Genomic DNA, 25,299 nt, shown 5'->3' on the forward strand with positions numbered 1-25,299 from the left:
CATTCTCCTGGATCCAGGGATGGGATAATCAGAGCCCAGTGTGCCATGCAGAACTTCATATCCTTGAGCTATTTGTTGAGTGTCTGGAGGTGGAGGGTGAGTCTGAGACCTGCCCTGGCTTTGGTATCTGAAAGTATCAGGAATAAAACTTGCACCAACTAGCGGAAGGGGATATGGGTAATTCTGCCAATGAGTTACATTTGCAAATATTCCCTGCCTGCCTTTTTGCCATCTTGCTTTGTAGCAGCGGAGGGCTCTCTACTTCACTCCCACTGCAAAGCCTTCTTCAATGAGGGCAGGATTTTCCCCTTCCTGTGCCCACAGCTTCCAATATGAGTCCTCGTGTAATTGTGCAGAAGCCTTTTAAACCCCAGATCCAGTATGTGACTCTCTCAGCCACCTGCTCTGAGTTCCTTACTATACCCTGCTGTGTCAGTTATGTCCTTTGAGTTGTTTAAAAGTTCACTGGTATCAATTCAATTGTTCGCTCCCTTTGTTCTCTTTTGGGATGGGCCAAAAAAGGAAAGATCATTTCGAGCTGTGCTCACCTGGGAAGATCCGGTACAATTAGCTAAAGCTATTGTGCCTTCTGTGCATTAAGGTATGTTGTTAATCCAGGTCCCTGGCTAAATGTCTGCAACCCTCCCAGAGAGGTGGCATGCAAGTGAATGGGGGTGAGGAGGGAGGCTACATAGAAATGTCACTACTGATGCAATTCTACCCCCTACTGGTTATCCATGGAGTGGTACAGCCTCTTGGCTGCTTGCCTGAGTATTTGATTAAAAGAGCTGTGTCAGAATCAAGAGAAAACAGGTTGTTCGGCAGGGGGAAACCAGAGAGGGGGATAAAGGACCTGGGGAGGGGGTAAGCTGAACAATTAACAGCATTCGTGGAAGCAGAGCTCGACTGAACCTGGAGTGTTTTGACTCCACGCGCACACACAGGCACCACACTGGAGTTTCTTGGGAAAGTTCAGTGACCATCCAAAGGACTCTCCTGTCGCGTGCGTGATAAAACAGTCACTTCACGACGGGCGCGACTCCTCATCGCTTTCATTTGCTTTGCCAAGCCCCGATCGGATGGAGGGTCAATAGCCACGTGTCTTTTAGGTCCCGTCTCCGCCGATGCAGGGGATCGGGGGAGGGGAGGAGACACCTACTTTTTTCATTTACAAAATGAAGGGAGACGGGGGAGGTAATTTGCAGAGTCATGTGGAAGCAGAGTCACCGTTTTAATTGCGTGTGTGTGTGTGTCTATAAAGCGCGTGTGTGCAGCAGTACGTGGTGTGATTAGGGATTTAGCAGCCAAGTCTATCCTAAGTTAAGTGAATAATGATGAAAATTACTGTTTCCAGCTGAAAATGCCTGTGAGGCATTCATAAGAGCTGATCCAATAATGGACCCCCTGAAACCTGCAGTTTTGCTCACTCTTCTCGCCCTAGCAGGGGGTCTCCTCTTCACTTCCCATCTCAGGGCTGGCTTCACGGTTAACCACCGTCCCAGTTCTTTTGCTCATGGGAGATATTTTGCATTAACCCCCAGAAACAATGCACGAGCTGGAAACCTAATTTGATTGCAACATGTTGCCCCTAAGTCCCTGCAAATAGGACACAGCTGAGCAGCAAAATGGATCAAACAGTTTGATTCAGGAAAAATACCCTCCGATTTCTCCTGCCCTGTATTTATTGTTGTCAATTCCTAACCCCGGGTTGGTGCAGGAGTTTTGCTGTTCCTTCAGGGCAGAAGGTTCTTAATTACACTGATTTCCCTGTGGGCAACCCTCCTATCAGAACAAGAGCCTGGAGTGCAGAATGGGTCTCGCTAGCCGAGGTCGGCTGAAGTCTGGTTAGTGACGGTCTGGAGATGTCTGAGAAAAGGAGAGGAAGAGGCAGGCGTTAGGACTCAGGGGAAATCTCTCGTCTCTGTCTCTCTCCCCCCTCCCCCTGCTCTCCCTCCCCCTTCTTCAATCAGTTTGTGCTACTCATCAGATCAGGATAGCAGCTTCAGCGTGGAGATACATCTCCAACTCTCTGATGTACCAATGCAGGGGATATTTGCCAGGCACACAGAGAGCCAGCTGCACTGCTACAGCGGGAAGGGAATGTGAACTCAAATAAAGAATGAACCGGATTGCCACTATTGTCTTTCTGGTGCAGCTGTTGCAAAAAGCAGAGGGGCAGGTCTTCCCAGGTGAGTTCATCCATTCTTCACTTGTTCTATAGGCAGCTCTCGCGAAGGCTTTCAACTTAACCGGGGGCAGGGAGTGAGCCCGCGATGAAGGGGTGGCAATGCGCTGCAATGTGTCTGCTGGGGGCTGGATTGTATGTGGACCTTCTGCCCGGGGTTAAGTTTGCCTTTTTGCAGTGATTTGCCAGCTTTGCTCTTCGCCTGCATCTTCTCGGTGTAGTGGGTTAAATACAAAAGCCGGAAGAGAGCTGGATGCAATATATTGAATTATGTGGGCTCTGCCCTACCCTTTCTTCTACCCTTTTCCACCTCGAGCTTTTTTTCTGAAGGATCTTGGGCTGCAAAGAATAGATTTGTCTCTTCAAAGCCCAATGGATGGCAAGGAAAAGAGCAATCTTATGAAAAGTCCTTTAGAATGAGGGTTGTCTTCAAAGTCATAATAGTGCCTCAGCACTAACTCGCCCTTTAAAGGGTTTATTTCGTTTGCTTGCGTCCACGGGAGATGTGGGTTCAATATACATGTGTATTTTCTCTCTCTCTCGGGGAGGGGTATGTTTCTTTAAAAGTTGTGGCTGGTGTGAAATGAAAGCCCCCCCCCTTCATGCTTGGAGTCAAGACAGTTGAGTCCTTTATATAGTAAACAGTTGTTCTGAATCAAAGGCAGGGGTGAGCCTTGGGGGGAAACGTGCCCCCTCGCTGTAAGGCACTAGACAGTACCTTTAAACCAAAGTCGGGCAACACTTTTAAGAAGTTCAATGGCAGCTTTGCTCCCTGCCCTGCAGAGTTTGAATAACTTTCTCTTGCTGGGTGAGGTACTTGGACTTCTTCTTTCACACTTATCAGGGATGTCGGTTATTTGAATCTGTAGGGAGAGTGTTTTAGAGCAGAGACTGTGTGTAGCCTAATAGTAGCTATCTATCTCCCCCGCCCCCAGTTCCTTAGGTACACCTGGAATTCCTTCAAGGTGATAGGTGTCCATTGAGCTAGTTTTCTGTCTCTTTCTCCATTTTGCAGGTGGATCAAAAGTGTGTGGGGGGGAGTGATTTCTGCTTTCCCTGGTGATGTGGAATCAAATTTCTTTGGCTTCGGTTAACAAATCTTTAAAACAAACGCGCACACCCTGCCCCTCACCCTGTGTTTACTCATCTTAAAGATTAAATACAACTTCCCTGCTCCTAATTGCCTGTGTGGACTGGAGATGATACATCTCACCCATTGAGGCTTGGCTATTTGCATTCCAACCCTTCGGCAGGGGTGCCCAGGACGCTGGGGTTTAGTACTCCTTACATGGTGAGGAATTAAGATGCTAAGAGAGATCAAATGACTTTTATCCGGCTGCTTTAAGATATAAATATTGGGCAGCTCAGCAAATGGGGCCGCTGCAATCAGACCCATGTGTAAAGCTGAAATGCATGGGTTTTTTTTCCACTGCGAAATCGTTTTAAAGAAAGTTTGGCGTGAGGGTGGGTGAGTCGGTAGAAGAGCTCCCATTCAGCTCTGAGGTACAGGAGCAAATCAATCCCATGCTGTTTAATAACAAATGTATATTTAGATTGCTAGGCAACGGCACATGTTATCAGATTTATTAAAAACCACTGGGAAATGTAACCCTGCTAAATAGCTCCTTTTATGAGTAAAACTATATATGGAGCTTATGGTATTTTTTCTGTTTTTGAAATACCCATTTTTAATGACTGTTCTGAATATGATATCAGGATATATAGGATTGGGGTTGACATAAACTGGGGCTAGACCCTAGGCTTGCGTTCCCCTTTGAATCACTTAGCTCCCATGCTTAGAAAAAAAATCCGTCTTTAAGTAAAATTGCAAACTTTTTCGTGGAAGGGAGACGTAGGTATTGGAGCGAGTACATTATACCATAAAAGGCGCAGAGCAAATGCAAGTGCACTGAAAGCAAATGGCTAATCCTTTCCAAAGCAGGATGGAAATATTCCATTATCATTGTTAGCTAAGTGGGGAAGCTAGTGTTTGATCTGCCTGATTGTTAATGTCAACTTTCACCTCTCACTTTAATGCCTGCCTTGCTGTTCAGAATGAGAAAATGATCTTATTTATACATAGAAATCTGACTGCCGAGCCACTTCTATGAATGAGGTTATATGGAAAGTGTTGCCTCTTTTTTGATTACATTTAACGGCTGAGTTCTTAATGCCCTGTAACCAATTTGCACAGCTAATATTCTGACAATAAAAGCAAATGTGCAGAATGTCCACGCACCCTGCCCCTCTGCTGGATTTCAATTAAGGATCAAGTTCTGTGAAAGATTCCGTCTGTTGTATCCAATGCACTTTTGCTGCCTTCCATCAGATGGTGCTGTCTTCATAACTATTCGGATGCAAATACCGCTTGACTACTAGCTGATGGAACGATTTTTTTAATGCTTAATGTGTTTATTCAGCAGCCTTTTGTTAAACATTCTGAAAAGTCATTGTGCAAGAAATGGGCAGCTTTTGTTTGTTTTCCTGTATGGGAACACATGTAAAAAGGGGGAAGCCAAGAGTCCAGTGTTCAAGGCAAAACAACACTGAATCCCTTCCTGTCGTGCCCACTTGCTTTCCAGTGCTGCACCATAAAACTTGGTATCAGAAATACTGGTGGAAATATAACACATGGTTACTGGTTTCCTGCTTGTCCACTTGTTTGATACTGAGGGACGTTTCAAATCCCTTTGTTGGCCCTTCTCCTTAATACAACTGTTGGGTTGCGCTATTTGTAACATTTTTCCTCCTCTTCTCTCGCCAATTATTTTTAGTTGCACACAATTTCGAACACATTATTTTATTTATAACACTGCAGATCTGCTCTTGAGGTTTTAAACTCTCTTCTTGCTATAGGTTCCAAATCTAATTAATTCTACCTACTTTTCACTAGAATACACAGCAGTAAAATCCCAAGTGTATCTAGCAACTGCTGATCCTCATTTCAGAAGATAAGGGACTTTCCTTATGGGGAAATACTTTCCCGTAAAATACCTGTGCGTGCATGGCACATTTTCTTCTTCCTTTTGACATAGGAATTATCTCTACAACTGTCTTGTGCTCTTTGATATACTCTTCTTATTGCCTGTGGAACCCTGCAGATTTACAACCTTGAAATAACATTCATGGAAAAACTGGGACAGTAGGTTGCATGGGGATTGTTCCCCTGAACACAATGGCCACATTAGTTTGACACTATTGTTTCTCTTGATGGCAATCTTGATTATATCACAGATGTCCTACCTTTTACCTTGCTTTGCTATAGTGGAGCTCTTGAGCATTTGGACATGTATGAGGTGGATGTTTGCAAAGATTGATGTCAGATCATAAAACCAAAACAACAAATGATGTATTAGAACATGGTGTATGTGGGGAAAGTGAAAAGGGGGGAGGCTGGAGAGAGATTTAGGGGTGATTAATTCATTTACTAGCAGATATGTAAGCAGATTAGTAAATTGGCAGCGAAAAATGGATTTTACAGCATAAGCTACTCTATGTGGCAATTGTTAACAATGTAGCCATTTAACTCACTAATCACTTCCCACTCCCCCTGGGGAACTGTTAGCAGCACAGTTCAACTTTATTTTCCTTCCTGCCTGGCTTGATTTCTCCCCCGCCCCCCATAAATGAACAATTTATATTAAACAAGGTGCTTTTTCTACAGCCACAATGAAAAGTCTTTGTGTGGTAAAGCCAAGCTAGTTCTCAACCTCCAGGTCAGAACCCATTGTTTCTTTTGCAAATGCCCAACCTCATCTACGCTCCACTCCAGCCTGTTTCATTCATTTTAAATTTTAATTGTGGAATCCTGCAGTGTCCTCTCTGTATAGTCCCAAATACCTACAGTTTACAGTAATGTTTTGGGAATGGTTTTGGACTATTACTGTAGAATACTGTAGTATCTTCTTTAAATAAGGCATTGTGATCTGCTACTCCCAAAACAATGGTGGTGCCGGAGATGTAGATATGAAGCTTTGTGGAATTTATAGAATGGGGTTGGGACAAGAATAGTTTCTTATGGGAACAAGTATTCATGTGGTGTATAAACCTGTTAACTAAAGAGAAGAAAGGAATATAAATTGATCTGTTCAGTCTACTTAGCCTTGAAGGATTATTCCCTAGATCAGTGTCTCTTCATAATTTTCCCTGTATTGTCTTTCAATGCTCATTATTTTTTTATTTATTATAATTATTAGGAGTGTAATGAGCTGTTCTGACTGGTATCTGCTTTGCTGCTGTGGTTATTTTATTATCTCATTAATAAAGAGATAATGAAAAGAACAATTGGTGAGTGTTGCTTTTGGGCTGAATAGGATGCACTGAATATAGGGAAGAGTGTGGTTTTATATGGCTCTGGATACTGATGTTTGAACATTTTAACCCTAGGGGCTAAGTAAACACCTTTAATTCTGTTTGAAGTCAGCATAATTTGGCATTTCTGAATATCCGGCAAAAGGTGTCTAAAATCAAGCACCCAAGATCTGAGGTGATTTGAATTAATTATCTCTGGGATTATTCACTCATCTGAAAAATAAGAATAATACTTGCCTACGATACTCCAGAGAGAGGTGTTCTGAGATCTGATCAATATTCCAATGCCTTCTGTAATCTGTGGCTGAAAGGAGGTTAGGGAGTGTGTATGCTTATGCAAAGTATTTGTACTATCTATAATAGGAAGCAAGGTGATGCATTTCCCTGTAATTCTTTGGATGCAAGCAGCTCCAAAACTGCTGCCTCAACTTTCTGTAATCAAGTGGTTTTGAAATCTTGCATGTCAGCATAACTGTAGATGAGGACTTTCTTACTGAAAATCTGAAGAAGAGGGCCAGGTTCTCAGTCCATGGAAGTCCGCACACAACTGAAGGTCTGGTCTGGATTGCCCAATGTGAGATTCCCTTCATATTTTTAATGCTGGCTTGGAAGTTGTGAGTTTCACCTCCGTGAAGTGTACAGCTCTTATATTGAATATGTTTGGCATTAGCCAGCCTTCAGTTCTAATTCCAGAGTAGACTGCAGTGTGTCCTGATTTTACTGTACATCATAACATTGATACTGGGCAGCACAGATTGGCTCATTTAAACTGGAGGACTTGAACCAAAGAATTCCTTTTCCCATTGAAGCATTCTTCTCCACCAGTTCTATAACCTTTGCTAAACTTTCCCTGTGGTAGCTTCTGACAGCACATCTCATCACCATTTAAACTCTACTTGGGTAGAATTTCACCTGGTTGGCACCTGCTCCTTTCAAGATGACATTACTTTTCCGTTTATGCATCCTCAGCCTTTCTGGATATAGGCCTTCATTTTCTAAATGCCATTCACCCTCCACCTCCTTGGTCACTGCCTTGAAACATTGTAGAGCCCATACTCTCGCTGGTGAAGACTTACATACATGGTGAATGGGTCTGTGCCCATGAGTAAGGGCATCACAATCTGTCCCTGTGTCAGGGTGTAATTATATGTGTGGTGTAATTCTATGATAAACTGCTGCTGTTCATTATTGCAAACTCTCGAGATTTGTTTCTTCATGGTAGTGAGACAATTCCTCTGTCTTAATCAGACCATAATTTTTTTTTAATTAGCCCCACTTGTTTTTTATGTCTGATCAATGCATGCTATCTATCATATTATTGTTCTGAAATATCGGATAGACTACGGTCTGGCTCTTGGGGCATTATGCATTTTAGAAGAGAGATTATGATGAATCAGTTAAGATATTTAAAGTCCTTTTGAAGATCTGAGGCACTAAAGAAGTAAAGTGTTATTTATTATCTAGCATAGCACTGGGGAACCAGAAAAGCAAGGGCAGCATGGACCTTTATGCACCTGTGAGGAAGGCTTAGCAAGCAGAGAGGCAGAAAACCCCAACGAGAACGAGCCCGACACCCAGTCTCCTCTGTGTTTCTCGTTCTTTTTTAATTAGTCCCTATAAATTAATCCAGGTCCAGCCACTTGGTTTCTTGTTTACTGCTGGGACAGTGGGCTTGGGACTACAAGTAGAATCCAAATGAATTGTCTCACAGTTCAGAATGGTGCAGTGGTTATAAAATGACTGAGATTCTGAACTAGTGCATGGATTATAAGAAGGTAGAGTCTGGCTCTATCCCTTGGTATTTTGAGTTCCATCTTCCAGAAAGGCTGTGGAATTTGATGGCTGATGATGTGTGTGGCATGTACAGTCCAGCGAGGCTGCCTGAACAGCCTACAGTTCCTGGCTGAATAAAGATGTTCGAGGATGTTACTTTGAGCGTTCTCCTTACAAAAAGTATCCCATGCTTTGTACTTCGCTGTCAGATGAAATTTCTTCAGATCTGACTTCACAAAGGAAACAGTGGAGTTTACCATGGCTGCTTCTCATTAACAGCCTTGTCATGATCTTGGATTCACACCAAGATAGTGACGGTATGTAAAATCTCAGGGAAGAGCTCCTGGCTGCAAGTGAGTTGGCGGCTGCAAGTGAGTTGGCTGCAACCGATGCTTTTAAAGGTGTACATGGAACAAAGGCAAATTGCTAGCCTGCCTGCCCTCCATAATGTTGTAACGCAAAGCTTACTGTACTGTTATCTTGGGCCCTGATCCTTCTCTCCTCTCCTTGAAGTTGGGGGCGGGGGAAGAGGGGAATTCCATTAATTTCAAGGGGAGCAGGCCTCTGAATGGTACTTTGGATATCTTTGCTGGAATTTCATGCTTTTGACTCTTGCAATCCCACAGGGTTAGGATTTGTTGTTATTTAATTGCCTCATGTCACAATTCACCAGAATTAAAGCCAGGCACTCTGGTAATGCCAGCAGAAGACCCACAGATGTGCAAACAGAGCAGCTATATTTTGCACATTCATGTTCAGGGTTGTCTCTTATTAGTCAAAGCAGTGGCGTTATTAACATTTTTTTTCTTTATTAAAGGAAAGGATGAAAGGGGTGAATTCTCATAGGGAGTGTGTGAATGGTTGAGTCACCTAGCGAAGGCAAGAGGAGAGGGGATTGAAGTAACTGACATCTCGTAGACGTATGTTGGATTGGCATCACAGCAACATTCACTATGTGAGCAAAGAGAGTGTTCCCATTAGCCAGATGGGAAATTGTTCTCCATGACACTTCATTTCTTCAGGACACGGATTTTCTGTCAACATTCACCCACTTACATGGTAACAGCGTAGAGTTTATTTTGTTTTTCCAATATGGTTTGACGTGAATTAAATGCTTTGATAGGAGTAATTATTACTTTCAAAGTTGTTTTGGAGGCCCTGTGACAGAGTCATGTACACCTGACACATCTGTTGTTCAAAAAAATCACTTGCTTCTTACTTTGAATCAAGGTATACAACCATCACTAAAGCCTAAAATATATTCTGTAGTTAGATGGTATCTGAATGTGCTAATCTAGCAAGTGGAGTTGCTACCTTCCTCTCAACACAGCATGTGTATGTGCATATCCCCACCCCATCCACAATAAGTTAATGCTCAAAAGTTTCCTTGCTGTGAGTTTTATTTTGCTGCTTAAGAACAATGGAGCACAAACATTACCTTAAACTGGCTATTTTTAGATTTTGCAGGAAAGCCTTCCTGACTTATTCACAAGCCCCTTTTGATTTGGAGAGTCATACAAATCGGTGGTTGGATCTAATGAGACCTACCTGCTCTACTTGACAGGCTGAGCCTAGTATCTCTTCCCCCCCCCCCCCCCAAGTCCTAGAACGTGACGTAATGACAGTACCATGTGATCGTCCCTCTCTTTTACAGCAAGAGCTGAGTGAACATTCATAGCAAATAACTTATTTGGTATACATCTCCTCTTTTTCTGTGCATGAATAAGTCACAAACAGAATGTAGTTGTCCATATTTATTTAATTATCCCAGAGTCATTGCTGGGGTCCCATTGTGTTAGGGGGCTGCAAAAACATGTAAGAAGACCCAGTCTCTGCCTTGAATTGTGTATGAGCTAAACATACATCAGAGACAAAATGCGGAAGAAGGAGGAGCAACGTACCAGAAAAACAATCTCTATCTTCTTCTTCCACATGGCAACTTGAAAAGCCACTTTAAAGGTCAATATACAGGTTTGTCATCCACTCTATGGCTTCCGGAGACATGGAATGAATCAAAGTGGTCCCTCTGAAGAAAGATCTTAGATGGCAGCAGTACTCTGGTTCGGCTATCTTCTCTGCATTGACATATCAGGCTGTCTTTCATTTTCCATTTATGTAGTAGGTAATTACAGTGTCCAGGTGAGGTTCTGATGTGGTTGGCTGTGATCCGTATCTTAGGTGGCATGGTAAAGCTAGATGGTTGGTTTGTAGGATCTGTAATCAGGTCTTAATTCTTGACTTTATTTTCCCAGAGGCTCCTACCATCACACATTTTTCCCTGTTAAGTGCTTCTGCACACCCAATGCCATCAACGTGGCAATTGAATGCTGATTGACAGCCTTGCAGTCTAAAAGGCATCTCAAGCAAAGTGATAAGGGAGGTTCATTGAGGAGATAACTAATAGGAAAATGGAAGGAGCAAAGGATACTGAATGTGGTGGTCTGGAAAGGAGCATAGAAGGCAGGGAGGATGAGGCTAGAAGCAGAGAGAATGTGAGGGAGGAACAGTCATACTGGATTAGACCAATGGTCCATCTAGCCCAGTATCCTGTCTTGACAGTGGCCAATACCAGGTGCCCCAGAGGGAATGGACAGAACAAGTAATCGTATTTGTTTGAATATTCATGAATGTTCATGACGAGCAAAGAAAAGAGCATCTCGAGCACCGCCAAAGCGAATTGGCTTCTTGTTTTTGTTTTGGTGTTTGCTCAGCTCTGTGAATACTCCTATACTTTACTCTGTAGTTGCATGATATTTATTTTCCAGGAATGATTAAGCATGAGCATGTAAACAGCAAGGAGTTGATTCAGTATTAGCACTCTTTGAAATTTGGTATTATCCAGTTCCTTTCTGTACCCAAGTAGGTCATTGTAATAGTAGCAGAATTGAAAACCTCAATGGATCTTCCTGTTCTGTTCTCTGAGGTCAATGCTAGGCAGCCCAGGTGTGGGCATATAGCATCGGACGGCAGCCCAATAAAATTGAACATCTAGAAGATGCTCTGCCTGTCACTGAGCTGAAGGGGACTGCTTTTTTCCTTCTCCCTAACCTCAGCCCCCACAAAATATCAAAATATTAACTTTGAGACAGACACTTTTGTTCCCTCCAGACCTTGGCTAACCAAGGGAAAACATTCTGATCAGAAACACCCATTGGTCAGTGACTTCTAGTTTTTTGCCCTCTGCCTCTGTGTCCTGACCGCTTGTTGCCAGCACTGACTCATTCTCTTTAGGGGGAATGGATGTTGCTGAAGCAGCGCTAAGCCTATTGCTTTGGTCCAGCTTGTGAAAGCACAGAAGGTAAACAGACAGCAATGGTTGTTTTGCTTGCTAGAAATCCAGACATATTGCATATGACACACACACACAGAGAATTATTGCCAGAGATGCTGTCTACTTGGACGCTTCCTAGTTAAAATGGACCCAGCGTTAAACTTTTGTGAAAAACAAGCTTTTATAAAAACCTAAGACCAATAGAAATGTTCCAGAAATGAAATAGTTTTCTTTTCACTGACATTTCCCCTGCAATGACTAAAATCAAAACATTACAGCACCAAGAATCTGACCCTTATGGAAAAAAGACCCTGTAGAATCTAGTAGGAAAAGATAAGCTTTCCTATTGATTTTATTTTAAGCTAGCCTATAGCAAGTCTTGAGAGAATTTGATTTGTATTTTTTTATAATTTTGATGGATAATATCAATGTTTATCGTTAAGTATTTTTTTAATTTTTATTTACATTTTCACAGTTGTGGGGAATTGTGGGGGGTCAGATAATTATTTAATGACCATATATGTTGAGATTTAAAAAGTTAAACCTTCATAATTGTTAAGACAGAAATTGTCAATATCATATGTCAAAATCTACATAAATCAAACTCTAATCAATTTTCAAGCAGCATTTTTTCTGACTTTGCCTAGCTGTAAATTTTGATGACTATCACAAGAAATATTTTTCTTTGGGTTGTGTGTGAATGGTGAAATCATCATTCACCAACAAAAATCTAATCCTTCCAAGCATACTTACAGAACTTATTAAGCAATTTCATCCTGCTATGAAACTCTGTGCTGGCTCAAAAACTTACACAAATGAAACAACATGAAGAGAAATGTCTATTACAGAAACCTATTAACTTTCTATAGAACCGTCTTGGGGTCACCACTACTAAACTCTGCAGGATTTAGTCCCATAACAGGAACTTGAAACTGATTATAAATTGTGCATAGTTTTATATGTAACTATGTTGGAGCCCTATTGGGCTAGGCCAGTGTTTCTCAAACTGGGGTCGCTGCTTGCGTAGGGAAAGCCCCTGGAGGGCCGGGCCGGTTTATTTACCTGTCCTGTGCGCAGGTCCGGCTGATCGCAGCTCCTACTGGCCGCGGTTCGCCGCTGCAGGCCAATGGGAGCTGATGGAAGCGGCGGCCAGTATGTCCCTTGGCCTGCACTGCTTCCAGCAGCTCCCATTGGCCTGCAGCAGCAAACCGCGGCCAGTGGGAGCCTCGATCGGCCGGACCGATGGACGGGGCAGGTAAATAAACCGGCCCGGCCCACCAGGGGCTTTCCCTACGCAAGCGGCGACCCCAGTTTGAGAAACATTGGGCTAGGCGCTGTTTTTTAAAAAATGACAGTCCAAGTCTTAGAGTCCAAGCTGAAAGAAATGCTAAGAGTAATCAAAGTGCATAAATGATGACAAGTAGATTGAATTTTAGATTATTTAGAAAATAAGGTCTTACGAGTAACAAGTAAAATATAGCTTTGTGTTTTACAACACCTGATTTTAAGCTGAAAATGTCTCTTTAAAGCAAATATACCATTTTATTTATTATTTTTTCCTGGTCAGTCTGACTCCTTAACGCCACTCTGTCAGCTCATTGAATTTTTTTTCCTTGTTACTGGTTCAGGTTTTGAACACTCTGGTTTGGATTCTGTGATTTCTCTGTCTATTAACATATGTCTCTCCTAAACTCCTTGCAAGGACTCAGATGGCATTCATATCTGGGGGTCACTGTGCATATTTGCAGAGGTCAGCACATGGTGGAAATCAGCAAAGGGGTGGCAAACTCACAAATAAGGAAACATGCTGGCCCTACTGACACAGATTAACCCTAGATGCTAAGAAAATCAGACATTATAGAGGGGAGAGGGAAATACTCTGCATAATTAATTGCCCTTAAATGAACTTACAAAGCAAAAAATATCCCTCCTAGAAGAATGTGTTGGGGTTTTTTAATATAACATTTACAGATGTTTTATGTGTGCAGTAATATTCCTAGTCTGAAATTACATGCTGTCAGGGTTCCCTCCCAACTCTGAACTTTAGGGTACAGATGTGGGGACCTGCATGAAGACCCCCTAAGTTTATTTCTACCAGTTTAGGTTAAAAACTCCCCTATTCCTTGGATTAAGTAACACTGCCACCACCAAGTGATTTAAACAAACATGTAGGGAGGGCCACTTGGAGCCCTACCTTCCCCAAATATCCCCCCAAGCCCCTACACTCTTTTTCCAGGGCAGGCTTGAGGATAATCCCCCAAGCCCCTACACCCCCTTTCCTGGGGAGGCTTGAGAATATCATCATCACAAATTGGTACAGGTGAACACAGACCCAAACTCTTGGATCTTAAAATGATGAAAAAACAATCAGGTTTTTAAAAGAAGAATTTTAATTAAAGAAAAGGTACAAGAATTACCTCTGTAAAATTGGGATGGTAAGTACTTTACAGAATAACAAAAGACTCAAGAACATAGAGGATCTCCCCTCTAGGCAAAACCTTAAAGTTACAAATCCAGGGATAAATCTCCCTCTAGACATGGAAAATCACAAGCCAAAATAAAATTAAGCTAGAACATTCCCTTATTATTACTTACTAATTCTAATTGAGTTGGATTGCTTGCCTTCTTGATCTGTCTCCGGCAAGTACACACAACAGACAGACAAAGAATAGACAAAACAAAGCCTTTTCCCCCTCCCCAGATTTCAAAGTATCTTGTCCCCTTATTGGTCCTTTTGGTCAGGTGCCAGCTAGGTTACCTGAGCTTCTTAACCCTTTACAGGTAAAAAGATTTTGTGCCTCTGGCCAGGAAGGATTTTATAGTACTGTATACAAAAAGGTGGTTACCCTTCCCTTTATGACACATGCACATTTAGTAGAACTACAAAAGTGAACAATGGGTACTGGGCTAGATGAACAATTAGTCTGACCCAGCATGGCCATTGTTATATTCTTGTTCATGATGCAGTTCTAGCAAATATACAAAATGTTTAGATGCATGCTCAAAAACAATACTGTGGGACACAGTATTGATGCTATTTGGAGGTTTGTCAGCATCTAAACAAGATCTCCCACTTTTTGAGGTTTACATAAGTCAGATGCTGTCTGTACTGATGAGAGGCACCGAAAGACTGGAGAAAAGCAAACATGGTACCAATTTTAAAAAATGAAAGAAGATTGATGCTCACAATTAACATCCCATAAAGCTAACTTCTATCCTCAGAATAATACTGAGAGGGGGAAAAAAATTCAGTGCTTTATTGTGCAAGGTACCGAGTTCTGCTGTGAGATGCTGACTGTACCCTCAGCTCTCACTGACTTCAATATAAATTTCGGGTACCTGCCACCTTGGAAGATTGAGCCCCTTGAGAGTATTAGCAATAAGCAGTGTGGGTTTTGAATAAATCTTGTAAGGCAAGCCTGATTGTCGACTTTTTTGTTTTAAAGTACAAAGGCAGCACAATAGGTGTATTTGGATTTTAGTGAAGAATTTGATTCTTTCCCCCATAACAATATTTTCAATTGTGTGAAGCTGTCTATTGGAATGCTGCAAAGAATACACATAGGTCCAGGTCCTATGTATCATCTTCGTTAATGCTCTGGAAGAAGTAAACAGCATGTTTCATTAATTTTGCCAGATACTTAATTGGGAGGGTTGCAAACACTGATGAGGATGGAGAAATAATAACAAGGTACCTAGAGAGGTTGGAATCATAGATAGAAAATAACTAAATTAGCTTTCATTTCCCCCAGCTAGAGCTACTGTAATGTATCCATGGGAAATAAACACACACTTATATTCAATGTGTGGGTGGGAACCTGAAAGGTGTTAGTGCTGGGACTTAGATGTGAGAGTGCACAGCAATTTAGACATGACTATGCAATTCAATTTAGCTGCAAAAAGCAGCCTATACAGTTTTAAGCTACATACCCAAGAGGGAAAAATAATCCTCTGCTACGTGATGGTTGTGTCACTGCCTCTGAAAACATTGCCTTCAGCACTGGGAACCATGTTACCATAATGAAATTGACAAATTAGAAGCTCGGAGTATGTCAAAATGATCAGGGGGCTAGACATTTGAGGAAAGAGTAAAGGAACTAACTGTGTTTAACCTGGCTAAGTAATAGCTGAGGGTGGGATGGAGGGGGAATAACTTGACAAATATTTGAAAGATCTGAATACCAAGGAGGGGGGGAGAGAGAGAGAGGAATTATTTAGTAGGCATGTAGAGTAATGGGAGAACATTAAACAAGGGAAAATTTACGCTGAGCATCAGGAAAACCTTGACACTGAGGTGGGTGACGCTGAGGTAGTGGCAACCCCATGGCTTGGGCCATTTAACTTTAGAGTGCTTGAAAGAGTAGAATACGTAATACAGGGAACAATTCTGCACTTACTGGGGAATTGGGCTGAAATATCTAATGGGTCTTTGTTTCTAACCTTATGCCTCTCTAATAATACTAGCTGGCCCCAATGCTAACCTGTCTTTTAGTCATATGTTTCCATGCTCTCTCTATGTCATTCTTCACATGCTCCCCCCAAAATAACAGCCACTCACCCTTCTTATTAAAAGAGCAAAACAAAATATAAATATAAAAGCATCCCTGTCTTCTTAATAATAACCCTACAATAACAAACTAGCATGGTTGAACCATGAATAGAGAAGGCAAATTTAATGAAGAACTCTTCAGTGTCATTCTGATGATTAAGGGGGATTAGGAACAGCAAGAAAACAAAATAGCATATAACAAATATGATGATGAACAACATCTTCCTGCTGTCATTTCAACTGTTTTAATTCACCTGATCTGAAGTCCACAGAGGGGACAGTGGGAGTGTGTCCTTTGACATCAGTAGATTTTGCATCAGGCCAACAATTTCCTCTGTTTATCCACTCATGCAATATGTATCCTACATACACAGACTATGTTAAGGGAACATGTACACCCTTAATTCAGCCCCCTTATGCATATGCATTATTACAATATCCTCTTAATTACATGAGTACATAGTATTTTTTCCCACAAGCCCCCTGCCTCATTCAGTGCATTGGATGGACCTACTGTAGCGATGAATCAGGGTTGTGTAGTGAAGGAGGCTATTGTCTGTAAGACCCGTTTCATTTGTTGCAAACCGTGAAAGCTGTGTAGTGAATGCGGCGATGATGGCAGGAAGAGAATGGAGAGTCCTTGTGTGATGCCTGGCAAGTCACTTAAACTAAACTTTCCATGGGTGGTCACTAATTGCGCGTTCCTCATTTTCTGGGTGCCTGGTTTGATACCTTGAGAGCTGATTTGCAGAAGTGCTGAGCACTCACAGCTGTAACTGAAGTCAATGGGAGCTGGGTTTGAACATATAAATGCTATATAATGCAAAGTCCTCTGAGGAAACCGAGGTGCTTCAAATTGGGGATCCAAAATTAGTGGACAGTTTTGACTTTTGTCTCTTTGTGCCTCAGTTCCCAGTCTGTAAAATGGGGATGGTAATGCCTCCCTCCTCAGAGGAGTGTCATGCAAATAAATTAGTGAATGCCTGTGAAGCAAGCACCCAGGATAAACCCAGGAGGAAACGAATTATTCTGTCTTCAGAGCAGGGTTTGAATGGTTTGCGATATATAAGGCACATTAAACAATGAGGATAAACCAAGATATTGAATAGCTGCTCTTTCAATGAGAACAGTCCATCCTGTACACTGAATGAGCAGGGCTCCTGTGGAAAAACTAGCAAGTGAGCATGTAATTAAGTACTGTATTAATGCTATGCATGTGGTGGGGATGGAGCAGGGGGGTGGTTTAATTAAGATGACATCTGAAATCTTAATTCTGGCATTTCCTAATTTTTGAGTGCTCAACTCTGCAGCCTTAACTTTCTTTTAACATAGTGTTTTTGTGTTTTTATTTATTTATAAATATATTTATAATATATGATACAGAAAGATCCTGTTTGTTCTTTAACTAAGAATTTTCTACATGACGCCTCATGGTGTGACCGTTTTATATCCTTTGCCAACATCTTGCATGTAATTAATGTCATCCTGTGTTTTGTTCACCTTCGCTGCAATTGTAGAAAGCTGTAGGGAGAAACCAGGGCTACTGCAATTAAATTGAGTAATTGATTATTCAAATCCCATTAAAGAACAAAAAAGAAGCAAGAAAACGGATTGTGTTGTTTCATCAACTAATTCAAGGGGACTCAGGTCTTCAGAAAATTAACTCTAATTCTATTCCTTTTCTGTTATTGTTTTGAGCATTTAAATTATTGCCACAGTAAGGAGTGCAAATAATGAGTTCTTTCCAAACTTGTTCTTTCTTTTTATATTCTCAGGCTCCCAATTTATTTCCTTTGTTCTCTTATTTTATTCTCTTTTACGACCAATATGTAATATCCATCCCTTCCTCCCTCCCTCATCCAGTGTGTTTCGTGTAATGCCCGTTGATTGCTACCATGTTATGTTCTAGAAAGGATCTGTGTTATAGCAGCAGTGGGATGTGCCTGGTACTCTTATCACACGTACCTAATAAATATATAAATAAGTCCATGTCCTAGGGCCATAAAGGTGGTTGAATTTATTTAAGTATCCCTTCAAATTCTCCTATTCGCTGCAACAACAGCAGGGGGGCTGGGGTTGGGGGAGGGAAGAGTAGAATGGATCTGAATTCAACAATTAAAGCATTTGTCTGTAACTCTTTTTTTTCCAAGCAAGATCTACTGCTAGATCTAATTTCTAGTGACTCCTTCACTAAAACCATATTTGTTCAGATGCTGGGCTGTGTTGTACCTCCTTTGTGCCACACTGTCAGTTCAAAGCGGCATTAAAGCTGGCATGACTAGCCATGGGAGGAGCCGCTGATGTCATAGAATTGCTGTAGCAGCTCTTACGCTGCTTCACTACTCCGTGTTGGACCTTAGCTGCCACAGTTGCTGCTTGGAGTTTTTGTTACAAGTTAGAGAACTCTCTAGTGAAGATGTGGGCCAGTAATTTTGGTAGCTTGTCTGATGCTTGCAATAGAGTAGATCACTAAGTGTATATCTACACTGCACTAAAAGATCTGCAGCTGGCCTGTGGCTTTAAAATTGCGGTGTAGATGTTCAGGCATGGGTACAAGCCTGGGCTCTGGAACTCTGCCAGGCAGTGGTGCAAGTAGATTTTTAACTCTTACTGGTACAATACCGCGCCCCCGCCCCCATCTCGCCTCAAAAAAAAAAAGTTCTGGGAATGTTCACAAAAAATGTTCCCTGTCATCCGGTGGGGCTGTACAGACTGCAGACAGGAGACGTAGCCGCGTGGAAGGGCTGGGGGGCGGGGCTGGTGGTGGTACAGCTGCGTCAGAGGAGCTGCCTGCATGGGGCGCTGGTTCCTGGGAGCAGCGGCCCCAAGCTCTGTTCCTTTCGCTGCTGGGGTTCCCGGGAGAGCCCTGCGGTTCAGTGGATACTGATTTCTATCTGCATCCGCAGGTATAAATTTGTATCTGTGCAGGGTTTTGCAATTAATTCTTGAAAATGTGTCTTTCTGGTATGATGTACCGGCAATAAATGTCTTAATGGTATGGAGTACCTGACGTACCAGCTTACTTGCACCACTGCTGCCATGTGGGAGTGTCCCAGAGCCCAGGCTCCAGCTCGAGTCTGAATGTCTATACTGGAATTTTATAGCCTTGTAGACTGAGCCTCCATGAGCCTGGGTCAGCTAGCACAGGCCAGCTGCCAGGTGTGTTGTGGTATAGGCATACTAAGAAATTGCAGTGGGGTAATGCAGTCTCACCTCCGCAGATCTGGATTCAGCTATGATTTAGGTCACAACAGAAATAAAGGATGTGGTGGTCTGGAGACTTGGCCACATCAGAACAAGGACAATGCAACAACATCCATTCCTATATGCTTGATTGTCTTTCCATTCTGGAGGCCCGGGGTTGAAACAGAGAATGGTGGTGACTGAGAGGTACTAGTAGTCTTACTCTGTGCCCTTGAGAGACAAAGGAATGGAATAGCGTGGGGAAACGCAAGTTAGGATAGGTGAAATTTGGGGCATTTATAGGGTGCTTGACCTTGACCCCCCCGTTTTAGTCTCATTATCAATACCTTTTATGTTTAATTTTAACAGAATAAATATTGACTTGCTTCTGCTGTATTAAAATATTGTGCACCATGAACACCTCTCTCTTTTAGACCAATTGCCTTAATTCCAAAGAGATCCTGGGGGAAGAAGGTAGCGTTTACACCAATATTATGTATCACAACTAATCAAGTTCAAGCACATTATCTATAATATATGTAATTACATGGGGGACAACGATTAAAGAGTAATGCATTCCAGATGATCATGAATCAAGATTCCTCCCCACCTCGCTTTTCCCAAGTCTCACTTTATAGTACTTCCCCATTAATTAGTCTTTCAGAATTAAGTCTATTACATCCTTCTCTGTGTTTCCAGTTTACTTAGGAGGATCAAAGATTTCTCTGACTTATAGTGCTTGGGTTTTTGTAATCTCACGGGTGAAAATGAAACCTGGTCTTTTTTAGCTGACTTCTTAGGTTTTGAAAAAGCAGCCTATTGAACATGGCATATACAAACTGGATGAGAAGCATGCTTCTTCATAAGACTTCCTGTTTAAAGGAGTTTCCACACTGTGTGAAGCAAACCACAGTTGCATAAAGGTAAGCAATGTTTAGAATTGGAAGCTCAAGTTTCTGCCAGTCTCATTACCTTCAGCAAGTAAATCTTTTTGCACCTTGGTTTAGCCTTTTGGAAATAGGATATGCATTGCTGGGACTTCTGTTTTTATTCTCCAACAGTGGAAAATGCTGCTTCTTCAGAAGAAGTTACAGGGTCTCTGCTGATGTCCATGGGCACAGATCCAATGAAATCAATGGCGCTGAATCCATTGTCACTAGTAGAAAATTTGGCTCATGAGACCCACACGGGCGGCTCTAGGAATTCTGCCACCCCAAGCAGGGCGGCGCGTCGTGCAGTGCGCTCTGGTGGTCGCCGGTCCCATGGCTCTGGGGGACCTCTTGCAGACATGCCTGCGGAGGGGCCGCTGGTCCCGCGGCTCTGGTGGATCTCCTGCAGGCATGCCTGCGGATGCTCCACTGGAGCCGCGGGACCAGCGGCCCCTCCGCAGGCATGTCTGCGGGAGGTCCACCGGAGCCGTGGGACCAGCGGACCCTCCACAGTCGTGCCTGCAGGAGGTCCGCCGGAGCCGCCTGCCACCCTCCCGGCAAAATGCCACCCCAAGCGTGCGCTTGGCACGCTGGGGTCTGGAGCCGGCCCTGGACCCATATAATGCATCTAATCGTGCCATATTTTGTGGTGATGTGGGTTGTTTTTTTTCCCTCATCTCAGCTGGTGATCAACTTATACATTGAAGCATGAAGGTCCTGTAACTCTGTCTTGGTGCTAGCATGGGCTGGAAGTTGTCTGCCCCAAACATGGTATCTATAAAACTACAGAGAACTGGGAGGGATGTTTGGGGCTCGTCCTGGAATTTGAGGGTGGTCTGTGTACTTTAGGAACATGCCAATAGTGCATGCACACATGGCTCCCCCTTGTCTCTGTGGCCCTCAGAAGGCCAAAGCATCTGAGGTCAGAGTGACAATGATGTCTGTCAGCTCTTGCTTTTCAGACAAGTGGAAGATGGAAGGGAGGAAAACAGCAAGAGCCACATTGGGAGCCACTGGGGGAGCAGTGGCAACTTCACAGGAAGCCTCATTGAATGGGGAGCAGTGGAAACCTGTTAAAGAGGGGGGTGAGCACAGGAGCTTCACTGAGGGAACTCTGTGGGGTGGGAGAGTTGAGCACAAGTGTTTTGGGTGGGAAAGTGGAGGAGGGGGACTGAAGGAAATGAAGCTCTCCCATCCCCAAGAGGGGATTCTTGCACTTCCTCTAACAATGTTAGACTGAGTTCTTATGCGTAGGACCCTGAACTGAGTGTGTTGTGTAGATGCATTCCCTCCCTCCCTCCCTTGGTGCAGAACTGTCATTCACTTTGTGGGTCTGGGCTGTATATGGCAACCGCTGCCTGCAGGAACAAGTTGAGTACAGGCTCATGCTGACTTTGCAACATGGATATATGCCCATGCTGGGGACACAGTTTGGGTAGGTGCTGGAGTCCATCTCATCCCAAGGATGATGTATAGCAGGCAGCAGATGTGTGTTGGCAGGGCAGATTTTGACTTTCAATAGGTTTGCAAGATGTCCTTTTAAGAAGGATGCTTTGATTGCAAGCACACGAGTGCTGGTAAATGGAAGTTTTGAAAGGCTGTTGAGAATGGATTTTAAGGTGAGACCATGCCTTTAATTTGTGCCTAACATACTTCTACTCTGCAGCCGAGAAAAAGGTTAATGCATTTCTTCTGGACGTTGGGGGCACTTATAATGGACCAAGGTTATTCTTCCCTGTTTTGTCACAAAATAAACATCTACCACTTTATTCAGAGACACTCCCCTTCAACTCTCCGAATAAATGAAGTGTTCATCTGACATCTGAGCTGCCTCCTTTCCCCTCCTCCCCCAAATAACTAGGTGGCTTCTGTTATCTCTATATTTCCATCATCTATATTTTATGTGGCGTGGTAGAGATGCCTATAATTAAAGCTGGCTAGTGCTTTCTAAAAGTACAGATCGCTAACATTTGTAAAGATAGCTATTTCTCTCAGGGTTGTTGGTAATAGAATATTTATATTTTATCTACACACACACATACACACACATGTACTTTTTTTTCCCTGTAGATCGATTGATCATGTATATTTAGTCGATATAAAAAAATATATATTTTTTCTCTTGGATTATAGTTGGAGACAGTCGATGTGCAGGACACTAATTCCCAGATGTTTCGTGTCTTGCTAGATTTCAGTGTGTTTTGTCAAATATTTGGCTTTGCTGAGCAAGTTGGCATATTCTATTAGCTCAAACTGATTTACTGTCTCAGTGCCGTCCGCTTGGCACAGAAAGGTAATATTCAGTGTGTCTGTGGGGATTATGTTAACATCTCAGGAAAAATACATTTCGTTTTTTGGTGGTGGTGGAAATAAACAGGAAGGAAAAACCATTTATTACTGAAATGCTGACATTTCTAGTCAATGTTAGTTCAGAGACCATAGGACAGATTTTCAAGAGAGCTGGGCACTCCCAGTCTGGGGGAGATTTTCAAAAGAGTTGAGTTTTTTTTTTGAAAATCTTACTCAGTTATGGATGCTCAACTCTTTTACCAATCTAGAGCTTAGTGTCCAGGTGGCTTTTGTTGGTGGAACTACATTGTGGATACATATGTGAAAATTCTGCAAACAGAAAAATTTAATCAACGATCTCAGCTGGTCTATGGAATGTTGAATTACTTAGTGTTGGCTGCCGTTCAGCTTCTTCACCACACTCTTTTATTGCAAGTGCTTCTACAAGGCAGGGGAGGTTATTTGCTACATACAAGGGGAAAAATTGTAGAAAAACGGTTTTGCTACAGTATTGCTGGGGTTTGCCTTTATTTTATTTGCTCATGACCTAGAAACAGTGGAGGGACTTTTAAAGGGGAAAAGGAGCATGTTCTTTCAGTCCCAGATTTAGAATTAATGAGGGTAAAACTTAGGGTACGTCTTCACTACCCGCCGGATCGGCGGGTAGCAATCGATTTCTCGGAGTTCGATATATCGCGTCTCATCTAGATGCGATATATCGAACCCCGAACGTGCTCCTGTCGACTCCGGAACTCCACCGGAGTGAGTGGCAGTAGCGGAGTTGATGGGAGAGCCGCAGACGTCGATCCCGCGCCGTGAGGACGGGTAAGTAATTCGAGCTAAGGTACTTTGACTTCAGCTACGCTATTCACGTAGCTGAAGTTGCGTACCTTAGATCGACCCCCCCCCCAGTGTAGACCAGGCCTTTGAAAGTGTAAATTACTCCATATTACCTATTGGCTGTCAATCCAAGACCATTTCTCTTCATCCCAGATCCAGCTTCCATATAGTTGCATTTGACTGCACCTTGTTCTATTCATGCATGACTTCGTTTGTACTTTTTGTTCCCCGTACTTTGTTTCTATTACATATTGTCTTTAATTGAAACCGGCTTTATTCTCTGAAACATCTGCAGTATCTTCTAGCTCTCGTCTGCTTCCCCTGCTTGATACTATTTTATTCAATTTTGGTTTGCTAAACTACAATCCTGCGAGCCGTGGTCTGCACAGAACACATTTAGTAATGCTTTTGCTATGCACATTGAACAGTGGGAAGGAAATCTATTTGAAGACCGGCCAGGCATTGGCCTAGCTTCACTGCTGCTACTGTGGCAAGCGTTGGGATCTGTACCGGTGATTCTTCTCTTTTTGTTGATGAGTGGGGTTGGGTGCCTCTGTGCAGGTCTGAATATATAGGAGCTGTCATATAATATCACATCAGCGGTCCATCTAGTCCAAAATCCTGCCTGTGAAAGTGGCCAGTATTGGATGCTTTAGAGCAGTGTTTCTCAACCTTTTTTTGATACCTGAGGCCACCTTGCTGCCTTCCTAAACTGTGTCGGGGACATGGACCAGCCGTTGAGAAACACTGCTTTAGAGGAAGGTGCAAGAAACCCTTAAGAAATTTTCTCACTGGAGTTAACGGAATATTCCAGGGCTTCCCAGAGTGGGGGGCACGTGGGGCAATTTGCCCTGGGCTCTGCAGGGGTCCCCTTGAGAATATAGTTTTCTATAGAATTGCAACTTTTTTTTAAGGAAGGGGCCCCCAAAATTGCTTTGCCCCAGGCCCCCTGAATCCTCTAGGCAGCCCTGGAATATTCTAGCTACAGTGCTACTCCTTCATCCCTGGAGCCTACCACACATTTATGAGTGTTCTTCAGGTGTTTGGTTTGTCACTTTTCCCTATATGTGATCAAGGACCCTGGCTAACCTGCTTCCAGTACTCTGGAAGAATTTAACACAACATCACAAGCTTTGTTCCTCACCCAAGTTTGAAGCATCTCCAAACCAGAGCTAAGCAAACTAGTCACTGTCAATAATTTATGCAATGAGTTTTGCCTTTTTTTTTCTGTTCACTGTTCATCTCCAAGCAGACTTAAATATTTTTTACAAAATAATTTCTATTTGTAATTGTTCGCCAAAGAGTTTATGCAAACAGATTTCAGCCTGTGGGTTGTTTGCAAGCAGTTAACTCTGATCCTTTTGGGGTGCTGTAGTTACCTTAGTCACATGCTATTGTTTCTGCTCTCTAATCGGATGACTAAGAAATATTAAATAAAACTCTTACTTGTGGGCAAATACCCTTGTTCACCTGTGAATATGGATACTTGTAGAAATAATAGTCATTCTGAAAACACTTATGCAAGCCAAAAGTTGCTGTAGGCCAGCTAGTAGACATAGGTCTGGACATGGTCAAAACCAACTGGAGTTTGAAATTTCAATAAATGTTTGCGATCACCATGTCACAGCTTGCACCTAGCTCTAGCCCAGATGTTGGCTACTCTCTATTTGTAACACTCTCCCCTTTCTATCACTCGCAGAATCAGAAAACAGCTTATCAGTATTTCCCAAACTGGGGGAGCTCCAGATTAGTCTAGGAGAAGCACAAAGCAGAAGAGGCCTGGGTCTGCATGGGCCTGGGTCTGTCCCTCTTCTGTGCAAGTATATGATCTTGGACCATGGGTAAAGCAGGAGGTGGCTCTTTAAACACTATCCACCTTCTGTCCCTGATTGCATTGGAGCACCTAATGAAGTTGGCCACAGAAGTATTTCATCTGTACAGGGCTGCAGGATCAGGAAGCAACCCATAG

At 42.8% G+C, this 25,299-nt stretch overlaps 1 protein-coding gene across 2 annotated transcripts in view; it reads left to right on the plus strand.

Annotated features, from left to right (window-relative positions):
* Positions 1-1,430: 1,430 nt before the first annotated feature.
* The window catches only part of PTPRT (protein tyrosine phosphatase receptor type T), a 709,404-nt gene continuing 685,535 nt past the window's right edge, over positions 1,431-25,299 (plus strand). For both annotated transcript variants that reach the window (XM_044985246.1, XM_044985247.1), the window contains exon 1: positions 1,431-2,189. In XM_044985246.1, coding sequence (XP_044841181.1) covers positions 2,120-2,189 — 70 coding nt within the window. In that variant the 5' untranslated portion in view covers positions 1,431-2,119. The remainder of the gene's footprint in view (positions 2,190-25,299) is intronic.

Source organism: Mauremys mutica, chromosome 13 (assembly GCF_020497125.1).
Source record: "Mauremys mutica isolate MM-2020 ecotype Southern chromosome 13, ASM2049712v1, whole genome shotgun sequence".
In the NCBI taxonomy this organism is placed as follows: Eukaryota; Metazoa; Chordata; order Testudines; family Geoemydidae; genus Mauremys; species Mauremys mutica.